This window comes from Cucurbita moschata, unplaced genomic scaffold, assembly GCF_002738365.1.
Source record: "Cucurbita moschata cultivar Rifu unplaced genomic scaffold, Cmos_1.0 Cmo_Scf00002, whole genome shotgun sequence".
Taxonomy (NCBI): Eukaryota; Viridiplantae; Streptophyta; class Magnoliopsida; order Cucurbitales; family Cucurbitaceae; genus Cucurbita; species Cucurbita moschata.
This window is the reverse complement of record NW_019268518.1, coordinates 6974064-6988439: the sequence shown is the minus strand read 5'-3', so window position 1 is coordinate 6988439 and position 14376 is coordinate 6974064. Positions and strand designations below refer to the sequence as shown.

The 14376-nt window shown below is 37.2% G+C and overlaps 2 protein-coding genes and 1 pseudogene across 2 annotated transcripts; 1 reads left to right on the top strand and 2 right to left on the bottom strand.

Annotated features, from left to right (window-relative positions):
- Nucleotides 1-1553: 1553 nt before the first annotated feature.
- On the bottom strand, nucleotides 1554-3930 carry LOC111464682. Its single transcript, XM_023108908.1, has 2 exons — nucleotides 3611-3930; nucleotides 1554-3300 (listed from the first exon to the last, which is right to left on the bottom strand). The coding sequence occupies exon 2, from the start codon at nucleotides 3296-3298 to the stop codon at nucleotides 1721-1723; it is 1578 nt and encodes a 525-aa protein (XP_022964676.1). The 5' UTR covers nucleotides 3299-3300; nucleotides 3611-3930; the 3' UTR covers nucleotides 1554-1720.
- A 758-nt stretch (nucleotides 3931-4688) lies between these two features.
- On the bottom strand, nucleotides 4689-9121 carry LOC111464692 (alpha-soluble NSF attachment protein 2-like). The gene is made up of 9 exons (XM_023108919.1): nucleotides 8828-9121; nucleotides 7685-7734; nucleotides 7529-7601; nucleotides 7082-7161; nucleotides 6778-6929; nucleotides 5847-6006; nucleotides 5713-5760; nucleotides 5274-5354; nucleotides 4689-5004 (listed from the first exon to the last, which is right to left on the bottom strand). Exons 1-9 carry the CDS (start codon nucleotides 8970-8972, stop codon nucleotides 4924-4926), a joined length of 870 nt encoding a protein of 289 aa, XP_022964687.1. The 5' UTR covers nucleotides 8973-9121; the 3' UTR covers nucleotides 4689-4923.
- Nucleotides 9122-9700: 579 nt separating this feature from the next.
- On the top strand, nucleotides 9701-12215 carry LOC111460875 (annotated as a pseudogene).
- The last annotated feature ends 2161 nt before the right edge of the window (nucleotides 12216-14376 follow it).

Sequence of the window (14376 nt, the reverse complement as noted above, 5' to 3'; positions counted from 1 at the left end):
TTTTCAACATATTAATGAGCAAGGCTGAAATGGGGATTCTTGACAATTCAGGGGTAAAATTGTAATTTTGAATTATGAAAGAAAACAAATCTTATACTTTAGGGACAAATGAAATGGAATGGAAATTAAATAAATAAGCAACATATTAAACTCCCTTTTAGAAAAAAAATTGTAAGGCTTATTTAATTTTTTGAGTCTTTGTTGGTTGTACAAAAGTAAAAGGATTAATTACGTGATAAAATAATGAAGAATCGATGGACCATTTCATAATTAAATAAAGCCAAATGAATTTTGTGTGAATATGAAACTATATAAAATTAAATAAAAAGACAAAAAATTGTGTGAATATGGAGGATTTGCTTGTTTGGTCTCCATCGGCGATATGGCGACATGCGGGATTGCTTACAGCCCATGTTGATCTGTCCCTGATTGGGCATCAACGGCGATTCTTGGGCACATGATCTTGATCGCGCGGTTAAAAATAAACCCAAAGATCAGCCAATGGTCCACATCCAAACGAAAGGGCTAGCTAAGGGCTGGTCCTGAAATGGAGACGGAAATAGAGCCGAAGCCGGCCAGTAAGAAGCAGTACAAGTTTGAAGGAACCAAAACCTGTCCTGTTTTAATGGCCGAAGAAAAGGAGCAGTGGGAGTTTGAAGAGGAAAGGGTGGAAAATGAAGACAAAACAAATAATTGGGAAATGGAACCAAACATTGTGGGATGCGCATCTCCGACACTGTGGAGACCGTATCTTTAATAATTCCTAGTTCTTAATAGGATGAAGAAGAAGACGGCAGGATTTGTGGTATGACCTGACAATGACTCGAACACGTGTTTGGATCAAATTTGAAAGAACATCGTTCAAACACGTCGATTTTTTCAACTTCAACAAAACTATGAAATCTACGTTTGTTGAAGACATGAGAGCGAAACATTACTTATAAGAGTGTGAAAACCTCTCTCTAGTAGACACGTTTTAAAACCATGAAGCTGACAGCGATACGTAACGGACCAAAGTGGACAATATCGGCTAACGTTAGGCTTGGACTATTACAACGTTGGGCCCCCAAGAGAAGCATGGATTGTGAGATCTGACATTGGTTGAAGATGAAAACGAAACATTATTTATAAGGGGGCAGAAACCTCTCTTTAGAAGACACATTTTCAAATCATGAAGCTGACAATGATACGTAACGAGTTAAATACGGTAAAAACTAGTCGCTATTTTGAACTAGGGGTTGGAAAATGGCAATAATGGTGGAGTTGGAATGAGGAGGAGTAAGCAAATGGGTGAAGTTACGGCTTTAATAATGGCCACAGCACTGAATCCACCTCAATTGCAGACATTTCATGGGACAGCACGACCAATAATGGCGATGAAAATGACCCATCACCAACATTAGATATACTAATCTGTCAATGGAATACTGTAAACACCAACACAGATATTCAGTACACACAGCAGTAACAGTGTTTATGACATGCTTTTTGAGAGAGAAGAGCACTGATGATGCAAACTATTTACTGCACTAAGAGTGTAGCAGAGCAGCAGATATTGTGTGATAGTGATTGCAGTGAACGAACATGAACAGTTCATAACAAAGATATTGTGTGATGGTTCTTTCTGATCTTTAAATTCAGTTCGAAGTTGATTCATTCATACAAAATCATCATAAATACACAAAAAACTATACATATTTCAATCCACATACCCAATGAGTTAAGTTGTTTCTCTCTGAATCAAAGAAGGAGAAGGTGGCATCATAGTTTTACCTGCACCTTCCGCAAGAGGCCTTTCTGGGCTATAATAGCCCCTTGAGTTAGACGGGTTCGAGATGTTTGCCACCGGAGAACCCGAATCGGGTTTGCTATCTTCACCGAGCACCTGACTACTCTCGTCGCGTTTTTTGTAAAACATCTCGTGTACTATATCATAAGAATTCCCAGTCCGCGCCTCCTGTGCTAGAGTACACCAACAACAGAAAAGCCATAGAGTGCAGTCAGCCACAGCGGACTTGCCAAAACAAAAGCTATATGCAGGCAAATTGTATCTCTTTCTCATCTGAATCCGCCAAAAACCGCCATAAAGTAAACCAAATACACAAAGAACAATCCCAGTAACGGCCATAACTGTCCTGACAGTTTCGTTATCAATATTTACAGCAGCTAAGAGAAAAATCCAGAAAGGAGCCATACAGAACAGAATGAATGTTGCAATATGGACATACATATTGCCAAATCCCAGTCTCTCCATATTCCATCCAAACACGCAAAAGCTACAGAAAAGGGAGAGGTATGCTAGAGATATGTCATCCCAAAAGTCAAGTATTCCACCACTCCACTCGGGACTGTTTTCGATAATTCTCTTCTCGTGCTCGTCTCTGGTAGCAAATGAATATAGTTTCTCAAGTGATTTCGACTGAAGCTGCGATTCCTCGTCGATTTCAGACTCGTAATCCTTCCCCAAGGGGCTAATTATGGAATAGACGCCTGCAATGGCCGGTGCAGCGATTGCAACCGATATGCATATTCCTACTCCTATGGCTGGGCGTCGAGCCCTCCTGTAACCAAGATTCAGACCACAAAGTGCATACTGAGCAAAACAGTTCACATTTAGGAGAATTATAACCACCAACATGTGCGCCCATTCATGAGGCTTGTAAGTCCCATCCTTGCAGTAAAGCTTTCTAAGTTTGGTAACATCTTCAGCTTTCCATCTAGATAAAAGTATGAGATGGTATATCCGTTTTGGATGTTGGTATAGACACATAAGGGTAAACAATGCATTAAGAATTTGATTGTTGACTTCGAACCAAACATCTCGTTCGGACTTTTTCGGCAATGCAGCGTTTAACATCCCGGTCATGACCAAGAACAGAATTGCACCTGAAACAGCAACACCAATGATCCAAATGAAAAGAGCTATGTTCATTGGGTCTCTAATCCATGTTTTGCTCATGTTCATGAGTGAATCCCAATCAATTTTCTTAGAAAATACTCCACTTATACGTTCTCGAAAATGATGACCACTCGATGAAGAATGCACGGATCGTGAAACGTCGTCTTTCTCCTTAGCAATCTGCTGGAACCTAGCAGATGCTGAACCAAATTTGAAGAATCTTTTCCTCATAGGAGCTACCACATCAATGGAAATAGGGGATCTTCTTTGTGTGAGTTCATCATTCAATAGGGTTTTTTGAGATGTAACAAAGTGGAAAGCATTTTGAGCTTCTTCTCCTTCTTTGGAATTACATATTTCTATTTCCCCGTTGCCATTTCTATCGCTGGTTGCGGCCATTGCTGCAAAATCATTCGAATATGTTCATTCAATATAAGAAATGCAGCAGCAGTTCACATATATGATATGAATCATCGTAACATTCTCAGGGAGAAAAAATCAATAACACTAAGCAGCTAATAATCGTTGGCGAATGAAATCTACAGTCCTTCAAATCAAACCTAACCCAAAACTAAGAAACCAACACCACAAACAGAGTGATTGAGAAACCCAATTCACAAATTCCGATCACACAAGTTTACTTATAAAATATCAAATTCAGTAGCTAAAAATTGAATGGGAGATTTACAAGTTGGAGCCGAAACAACTGACCTAAAAGTTGAAATCCAGCGGATCCCACGAGGATTTTCCCGGGAACAGATGAGTCTTCAATCGAAATTATCGTTTATCATCAGCAAAGCTCAACGAAACATTGAAGGTTGAAGCATTGGAAGGTCCCAACTTCGATGAACTTAAGAGTCAAAAGAGAGAGGGAAATGGTCAAAGCAGAGAGAGAGAGAGAGAGAGTTGAGAAATGGTGGGTGCGGGTGGAATTTGGGTTTGGCTCTGCGATGAACGACGTCGTTACAAGCTAGGCATCCATTGACCCCGTTGCCTTTCAAAATGAGGCATCTAGCACTGGCAGCCAGCGAACAATTTGCCTTTTCGTTTGTTTTTTCTTCTTGTGATACCCAATCGTTCAATTATTGATATACGAAACGTAGCCTATTGGTCACGCTTCAGATTAAATGACCTTTTTTTCTTTCTTTTTCATTTTCTTTGGAGGCGAGGGAGGAGTCTATTTAATTTCATAAAATCTCCGAACCAAACTAATTTCTGGCGAAGAAAATTTGGAGTCTCACTTCAATCTCTGATAAAGTTTGTCTTGGCCTTTCGTTAGCATTTTGAATGACAGTTTGATTCAATATCCTTAGCTTTTCAACGTTCTTAATGAAAAAGCACTATTTGATTCACATCATTACAAACAAATTTTGAACACTATAGTAGATATTGTGTAAAATCATACCTCGATTAAAGAGGAAAACAAGTGCCAACGAAGACATTGGAGGATTATGAAATCCCATTGAAAAGGGAAACGAAGTATTTTTTATAAAAGTGTGAAAACAATATCTAACAACTTCGTTTTTTAAAAACCTTGAAAGGAAAAAACTATCTATTGAATATTACTTCCATAAAACAATAGATGCTGTGTAACAGCTGCCTTTGCCCCACAGTTTGTAAATGCAAATAAAAATATCAGTTAAAAAAGAGAGAAACAACCAAGTCATGTACTTTTCAATATAAATATCACACGTACTAATAAAATATCTGTACCCCTTTCCTTCTCATGTCCTTGTCCAAAAGTTTGAAGAATAAAGTTTTCTTTGGGTCACAGTGAAGAGAGGCCTAGTAAATTTAACAGTCTCTCAGATTGGTGTTCGAGCAAAGTCGAAGGGGAACTAAAACACAGTTTCAAATAGTAAAACTCCACAAACTCATGCATGCAATCTGATTGAAACCCAAAGCAGGCGATGTTTTTGAATCTCAGACATAACAAATGTGGTGAAAATTTACATAAACACCTCGTCGTATATAGTTTAGCGACCAACAACCGTAACCCAACAAATCAATTTATAATAGGAGATTTAGGTTAGGTCATCCTCCTCAAGCTCCTTGGCTTTCAGCTTTTCCTTCACTCTCAACAGCAGAGTTGTCTTGCATGGGTCCTGGTAAACCAATTTGAGCATATAAGTAAACATTCAAAACACAAAGTAGTAGTTTGTTTAGAATAACTTATGAAAAAAATACTTTTTGAACAAATTCTATACGGCTTGAACCAATTCTCCCAATGCCTCTTATTATTTATATGACCCTTTTGACCAATAAGTCAACTCACGGTGATTATCAGGATCTCTCTAAACCATGTCTATCAATCAAATTGGTTATCTTTAGAGTTTTTAGTGCAACGTCACTTCAAAATTACAGAAAGAATTACCAGAGGGGTCATGCTATCAAACTCCTTAACAACGTCAGTAAACTTTGTAACATCTTCTTCATCAATGGCACCAGCAATATCCTGACAAATGAAGTACCTTTTCAGCTCAAGAGAGCACAATATTGAAAAGTTCAAAAGGAAAGAAAAGAAAAGGAAAGAAACAGTGATAGGAGAATGCTGGATGCATATTCATATGTATATAAAATGTAAATAAGTATCTAAGCAAAATCTTGGCAATCTGAAGAGTCACACATCAAATGCAAGAATGGAATAAAAATCCAAGTGGAAACGTTAACGCAGCTGAACTTGCAATCAAACTAATGAAAAAGAGATAAGTAATAATTAATAACTAATCTGCCTCTGTCATGTATATCATGGTGCATATAGACAAGAATGAAGCAGTAAATAAAAACATCAACTGAAGATTGAAACAACTTACAGCTAAAAGTCGACATTCACGGGTGCCCGAAAAAGTTGGATCTAAATCCTGTAAAACAATATACAGAACACTTGAATAAGACAATAGAAATAAGGTACACGTATATCATCAAGATTCAAGGCTGAAAACTGAACCTGATATTCATCCAATGCTTTGGTGATGGCTACAATATCACCTTTGCAGAGTTGACATAAACCGGCATTAAGAAGATGTCCTTTGACTCCATATTTTAGCAAGTTACTTTTGAGTGAATGTCGTGCAATCTCTTCATATATTTTAATTGCCTTTTCGTACCTATAGAAAATTCAAAATTGATTATCTATTACCTTCCGACTAAGATAGAAGCAACATCATGACCGCAGACAACTATTCGTGTGCACTATTTGAGTAATAGATACTCTGTTGTCATCTGGCTTCAATACAAGAGGTAGGAACAGAGGGTATTTGACAATGTCCTTTCTAAAAATAGGCATTGATATGGTACATTAATATTTTTTTATTAAAAAAAAATATTGATAAGATGAAAGGTACAAATACAAAAGGAGACCAAAGGAGTGGCAACAATGTCTCCTATTGATAAAATGACAATTTCCTTTCTCGTTGTTTTGTTAACATATATGGATAAGTATGCATGCCACTTAAGTTTGATGATGAGCGGGTTTCATGATTTAGATAACATCCAAAGCCAAAAATCTACATCACATTTACACCAGTAAGACCACAATACACATGAATCCCTATAACTCATTCTTTAGCAATGTGAAGAGAGAATACTAAAAATATAACTTTTTAGTTCTTCCTTCTAAAGTATGCAATCTTACATACATAAATTGATAAAAGATAAATTTCCCACTGAAATACAGATATTATGGAGAAAAACACCAAGGATATTATGTATATAGTTTTCATTGAACATGAGTGCAATCACAACGTTTATATTCATGGCCACTTATATTATTGTCAAAAAGATGAAAACATTATTGAGAACTTAGCCAATCAATGACAACTCATGAGTAATATATATTAGGGGAAGTGCACAACAGTACTATGAGTAGAAAGGCTTACTGTTCTAATTGAGCAGCAAATTGAGCCACTTTCTGCTTGCACTGGTTTGCAGATGTTGTTACTTCCTCATTTTGGAAAAGGTCAGCAGCTTTTTCGAAGTAACCAATAGCAAGTTCAATGTTCTGATCCGACTCATATAGTTCAGCAATTTCCTACATCATTAAAGATAATTACAACTCGAACAATCTATTACAGTTAATGAAGAAAAAGAAGCAAAAGAAAACAAATCTATACAAAGAAAGCCAAAGGCGTTGTTGAGTAATAACTTTACCAAACAATCCTGCCAAACTAAATAAGCATGTACCTTCAAATATCTTGCAGCCATACTGAGCCTTCCAATATCACAAAATAGATTTACTGCTTGCTCCATGCATGAAATGGCCTCTACAGTACGGGGAAAAAAAAAAAAAAAAAAAAGCTTCAGCGGATTTCTATACATAATTTGATAAAGAGAAGTTCAATATAACAACATGCTGATGAATTATAACAGATGATTTAAACAAGTTAAGCTGAAACAGTAATATATCCGGATTTACATTATTGCAGATAGAAAATATGAGGAGAACATGAAGGCTCTTTCCTGAATCCTACTGAGTTGGCAACTTAGACCAACAAAGAGAATTAATATCAGTAAGAAAAATACAAATTTTAGAAGACAATGAATCATTTGTGAACAAGAATATTCTTTTAGAGAAAGGAAACTAAAAGGAAATCCACTAATAAACCATTTAAAGAGCAGTATTGGACTTACCCTTTATAGATGTTTTCTTATAGGCATTGGCAGCATCAACATAAGCTTGAGCAGCTTCGTGCTTACTTTCCACCTACAGAAAATTATTTTTGAAAAAGACGCCAGAGGAGGTTAGGACATGAGGTGTGGGTACTATCACATACTTGAAGTACTTACTTTCAGATGGCAACCTGCCAACTTTGTGTATGTTGACCCAGCTTTATCCCCTAAAACACATAATGGGTATAGATTAAAACCATATACCAGGTATCATAGTGAGAAGAGGTATGGTAACTATGAATGACAAAAAAATCATTGGACTACATAAATACGAGACCGTAACTATCTTGAGATTCTTTCGAACGTATAGGGCAAAGAGACTGATGTCACTAAAATAGAATTAGAAGGAATTGTACAGAGGAAAATTCAAATATATATTAAAATGAGTAATGTTTATCAACTAGTTCAAAACCCAAACGCGAAAAAAAAAAAGATCTTTGATGGCTCAGCAGGCTTCTATGTAGGAAAAATAAGAAACTCATTTCTTGTTTTGATAATCTCGTACAAAAGCAAAATGGTGAAGATAAGTTGATCTGACTTGATTAATGAGGCCTCAAGGAGTAAGAATATGTAAGCCTCTACTGGGTCAACAGGAAAATCATTATAAAGATTAAGAAAAATCCAAAAACAGTCTCAGCATCCATATGGAGCTTTAAACCATCATATTAAGAACAATTTCCTTCACATTTTTTGCCCATATGGCCAATATATCTTCCAACCAAACCATTTAATTATAACTACGTCCTTCACATTCGATATATAGTTTCAGTTGTTGTGTCTGATTCCCAAACAGATCATCCAAAATTGGAATTTGATAGCTAACGCATCCAGACCTTTTCATTCAGTATTTAGTTATCATTTGTAGACAACCGTTCACATTTTCTATCTGGATGGGCAGTTGCATCTATATACCGACCAAAAACCAAATGCATATAATGTCACAAAAATATCTTAATTATCCATTAGATCGTAAGTCTTAACGCTCTTAGTTCAAACAACAGTACATACCATGCTATCAAAGATCATCAAAGCAGATTCTAAATTCAGCAAAAATAATTGCGTAGGTCGAATTCCAATCAAAATAACCAGCAGACAGCTCTCTATTCAATCGACAATAAATTCCTTTTAACTCAAGCAACAGACAATAAAGTTCTGACCAAGTTAATGCATTGAGGCATGAAAAATTGAATCAATCGCATTGTACAAAGATCTAAGGGACCAAAAAAGCAAGTACTAGCAGAGACCGATTGGATGAATTACATGATTTAGCAAGCTTGTAAGAATTAGCAGCCTTATCGAAGAGATCAGCGGCATCTTCATACTTGGAACCGAACAATCCCCAGCCATTAAGCTTCTTCACCGCTTTCTTCTCGAATTCCTCACCCTTAGCAAGTTGATCGGCCATCTTTGAACAGCATCCAAGAGTTTGCTTTGAGCTTGAGAAATTTCACAGAGAATATGAACAGGAAGATAAATAATGGCGAAACTAGTACGGTCAACCGTTGGGTAAAGATTTTTCTTCGAGAGTAAGCTTTGTTTCGTCGACCTGGCTCAGCTTTGGCAGCGCCGTGATGATTAAAATGCCGAAACTAGCGCGCCTCTAGGTTTACGATTAGTCGGCCTATCCGATTCTTTTCCAATAGCTTCAAACCGACATGTCGGTTAGTAAGTGGTGGAAAGACCTCGTAATGAAATGGCGTCGTTTTAAGATCGATTTTTCTGTACACCATTAAATCTTTATTAATTTTTATAGTTTCTCTAATATTCTAAATATTCTTTTAAAATAATATTTTAAAAAATCTAACAATTAAAAAAAATGCATTTGACCTTAGCAACAACAACCAAACGGATGAGGGTATCTCCTAGTAAGAAGTAAAGAGCCACAAATTCCAAGGCGGAACAGGAAGCAATGGTGGCAACGGCGCTACTTGCAGAGCTAAGGCTCCACGATAAACCATTATGAGTTTATCCAACTTTGCCGTTGCTCAACCTGCTCTTTCCTTCTCGAACGCGCCAATGTTCAGTCTAATCTCTCATTCCCCAAGCAATGTCTTCTTCTTCTTCCAGAATTCGGATTTATTTTCGTAATGGCTACAAATTTTTGACAGATAAGGAATTTAGCGTTAACACTAACGCCTCCTGCGTGATTGTGTGGACGTAAGATTTCTGAAACAAGCCAAGACTGTTCATGTGTTTTTGTTAAAATCGAAATTTTAAAACCATGATTCTCTGGTCTTGCTTAATATTGTTGCTCACGCTCACTCGAAATGCTCCGATATTGGTGCTGCATGCCACCTGTTTGATCAAATGTCCCAGAGAAACATCTTTTCTTGGATTGGCTGATAATGATTTTTTCCTCGATTGGTTTTGAGTAATTCTGTGAAATGCAGAGTCAGGGAGTTTTTCCAGATCAGTTTGCGTATTCTTGTATCTTGGTTTGGAGACCATTATATTGGGCAAAATGGTTCATCCCAGATTGTTATTAGAGGCTTTGCATCTCTTTCTTTTGTGTATACTGCTCTTCTTAATATGTATGCAAGGTTACAAGAGATTCAGGATTCATTCAAGGTGTTTAACACCATGACTGAATTTAATGTAGTCTCGTGGAATGCCATGATCTCAGGGTTCACATTAAATGGTCTTTACTCAGAGGCATGTGATCATTTTCTCAGAATGAAGGGAGAAGGAGTAACACCCGATGCCCAATCGTTTATTGGCATTGCAAAAGCTATGGGTATGTTAGGAGACGTGAGCATGGCAAAAGAAGTTAGCCATTTTGCTTCAGAGTTAGGTGTGGACTCCAATACTCTCGTTGATATGCATTCTAAATGTAGATCTTTGCAAGAGGCAGATCCATCTTTGGCCCTCATTTTACAAATTGTCGGGTTAACGTCCCGCGGAATGCAATGATTTTGGGGTATTTATAGAGAGTGAGTATAATGAAAAAACCTTGGAATTATTTGCCAAAATGTGTCAAAATGACATACACTTGGACCATTATACTTATTGTAGTGTATTTAATGCCATAGCTGAGTCGGGAAAGAAGGTTCATGCCCAGGCTATAAAATCAGGATTGGAAGTGAATCATATAAGTATCTGAAATGCAGTGGCTAATGCGTATGCTAAACGTGGATCGCAGGATGATGTAAGGAAGGTTTTTTTTCAGGGTGGAAGAAAGAGGTTTAGTACCTTGGACCACCCTGGTGACTGCTTATTCTCAATGTTTTGAATGGGACAAAGCAATAGAAATCTTCTCAAATATGAGAAGAGAAGGCTTTACACCCAATCAATTCTCATTTTCTAGCATGCTCGTTTCATGTGCCAGCCTTTGCTTACTCGAGTACGTCCACAAGAAGTCCATGGTATCCCCTGCAAGGTTGGCTTGGATATGAATAAAATGCATAGAAAGTGCTCTGATTGACATGTATGCCAAATGCAGCAGTCTGGCCGAGGTGAAAGAAGGTTTTCGATAGAATCTCTAATGCCGATACAGTTTTGTGGACTGCTATAATATCAGGTCATGCTCAACACGATATTGTGGAGGGCACTCTTTGATTCTTTAGAAGGATGGAGCAGTTAGGTATGGAGCCCAATGCTGTTACTTTTTTGTGTGTTCTATTTGTATGTAGCCATGGAAGTCTGGCAGAGGAAGGCCTACAGTACTTCACGCTAATGAAGGAAACTTATGGTGGTACCAGAGATGGAGCATTATTCCTGTGTTGTTGATCTCTTATGTCGCGTGGGACATCTAAACTATGCAATGGAGTTTGTAAGCACGATGCCCATAGAGCCCAATGAAATGGTTTGGCAGACCTTGTTGGGAACATGTAGGGTTCGTGGTAATGCTGAATTGGGAGAACTTGCTTCTCAGGAGATGCTTTATTTTAGAGCAAAAAACTCAGTTACCTATGTTCTTTTGCATGTGAGGGAGTTTCAAAGATGACTCAGTGTAACAGTCCAAGCCCACCGCTAACAGAAATTGTCCTCTTTGGGCTTTCTCAAAGTTTTTAAAAGACATCTGCTAAGGAGAGGTTTCCACGCCCTTATAAAGAAGGTTTCTTTCATTCCACACTCTTACAAGCTAACTCTTATAAGCTAAGTTTTATGCAGGTGGCCAACAGCATCCAGAAAAGGATAAATTTATGCTAAGCTAGAAGAGTTTAGGTTGAAGGCCAATTCTTTGGAGGATGTACTAGATTTGAGTTATGGCTGTAAGATGTGGACCTCAGATAAGTTATACGGATACAGATGGTATCCCCCGTCCATTCGACCAAATTCATAGGGAAAAAAAAAAAGCATCAGCCAAAGAGATCAAATTAAACAGTAAAGGCAAAAGGGTGCTTAATAACTAAATTTGGTGGCTAAATGATATAGGACTTACAGATATGATTCTCTGCATCATTCAACTCCTGCAGGTTCTGAAATATGTATGATGCTGTACTTCATTAGATAAGGAAGAATAACGATTCGGGTTATGGAAATGATAAAAAGCGCTACGGATCAATGCTCGGTTCTATGAAAATCTTTTACTTTTTGACAATATGATTGCTATGTTGGGTGAAGGTTATCAGAAGTTTGACCTCTTTCATAATAATGCATTGTTATGATGTGCTAATTTGGAATCATAAAGCCTTTCTGCTTATGATTTTACTGGGGTCTACTGAACTTTGTCATACTCGAAGCAGTAAAATTTATCGTTACGTTACATGAATAAGTTTGGTAAGATATTTCTCAAAATCATCAGCAGTGGAAATGAAGGCATTTCTCTTTTCTTTCTCCTTCTGATTTACTTTTGTTTTAACTCTCTAAATTTGTCTTTTCTTTTCCCTTGGAAACATGGCCTAGTTGTTTTATTTCTTGAATTCTATTTATCATGCCAAGAAACTATTTACTGTTTCTCCCGTGAATTAGCTGAAATGAGTAATACTGTTTTAACTTATTGTTATTATTGTTACATTTTCCTTTTTACCATAAGAGGAATTTGATTGTTCTTGAATTATTGGTTTCAGCTGCAGTGAAATGATAACTGAAATAAAACATTTTGGCATGATCTCTCATAACTCGTTACTATGCTTCTTCTTCCCCTCCAATAACCTCACTAGGCTTTGTAGGTGTCATAAGACTGGTCTATGTCACCCAGACCCCCCAGGCATATCAGTAAAACAAAACTACTGTTCAAAAACAGTATCTGTCTTAGATAATGCATTTAGTGAGTCAATCCTTGTCTTTAGAAACTTAAGTAATTTTATGTGAGATCCCACGTCGGTTGGAGAGGAGAACAAAACATTGTTTATAAGGGTGTGGAAACCTCTCCCTAGCAGACACGTTTTAAAAAACTTGAGGGAAAGCTCCAAAGAAAAAGTCCAAAGAGGACAATATTTGCTAGCGTTGGGCTTTTTGACTGTTACATTCTACCTGGCTTATATTTACTATTGACATATCATCTATGGTTCCATGATTCTGGGTCAAGGTTCCAGATTTTAATGACCTGAAACTCTTGTTGTCTACCAGAGCTGACTTTGGAGCAAATGGAGCAGAATTTTTCTGAAGATTAATGCAAGAGGTGGAGTTTTGGACGCCTCGAGGTCGGAATTGAAGAGAGGAAGAGGAAATAGGGCTCCTTGTTTATGGGGTTGAAGAAGAAAAAAAGGGGGAAAGTGAGTTGCATGGGGGAGGGGGAAAATTGTGTGCCATTCAGGGACTATCCAAAAACCAATAACGAGACACAACAGTTGAAAGGCTGTTTTATGAAATGTCTTGTGGGTATGGCCCTCGCAGAGTTTGCTTGCTTGCTTGTAGTGCCATTATCTGTGGTCCTTTTGCTGGATTTATATGCCTACTTCCTTAACATGTGAAGAAGATGGGACAACCGACTTCCAGTGCGCGCACATATATATACATATACATACATATATGTATCCATCTCCAAGCCTTGAAACCGCCCCCGTGACCTGAAATGTTCAAATCTTTCTGTCAACATCAGTGGGGCATCAACAATATGGTACGTCTCTAAACTCAATGCTATACATTTTTCATTTTGTTGCTGCTTATACAGATTTATTCACCTTAATTTTATGCTTCATTAAATATATAACTGAGGAAAAGAAAGAAGATGCTGGGTTTGAATATACAAAAACAAAACTAAAATAGCTGTCTGTCATAAGCTTATATATACATATCCTGTCCCAGCATTACAAGCTGACGATAACAGAGTAGCTGGCTACAATTCTAAGACTGACGACCACTCTTTGAGAGCGACCCTTTTCAAATCTCTCCTTTCTGCTTCAAACCCACTTTTTCTTTTTTTCCACTTTCCATTTTCCTACATATTTATTCACATTCTCTCCTGATATTTATTGATGCATCTGGGTTTATATCATATGGTCATAAAGTATATATATATGATGTTATTGAACATACTGGCCCAACCAAAGCTTATATTATCCTTGTATACATTCTTACCTACCAAAAATACTCCTTCTTCGGCCACAAGTGAACAAGAGAGCCACTTATCAGAAACCTTTTTACTTTTATTAAGTTTTGTTTCCATTGTACATTTGCATGTGAATGTACTTTCCCCAAGTGCAACTCACGTGACCTTTTGTAGCAAGTCACAAGAATCCTATACCTTTCCTCCACAAAACGGATAATATTATGTTTATATACAGAAATTAGAAAATAGAGTCGAAACTATTAGGTGAAACGAGTACAGATTGATTTTACATTCTACCCTTCTAGATTAGTTAATAATGGACTCTTTAAATCTATTTCTTAAGTTAGATGAAGAATATGTCACGGGAAATGTTTCC

Excerpts from the sequence above, each read along its gene's own strand:
- LOC111464692 (XM_023108919.1), bottom strand. The coding sequence starts at position 8,972 with ATGGCCGATCAACTTGCTAAGGGTGAGGAATTCGAGAAGAAAGCGGTG. Across the intron at positions 7,735-8,827 it reads TTACAAGCTTGCTAAATCAT|GGGATAAAGCTGGGTCAACA; the intron begins GTAATTCATCCA and ends TATGTGTTTTAG. Across the intron at positions 5,761-5,846 it reads AAGCATTGGATGAATATCAG|GATTTAGATCCAACTTTTTC; the intron begins GTTCAGTTTTCA and ends ATTGTTTTACAG.
- LOC111464682 (XM_023108908.1), bottom strand. The coding sequence starts at position 3,298 with ATGGCCGCAACCAGCGATAGAAATGGCAACGGGGAAATAGAAATATGT.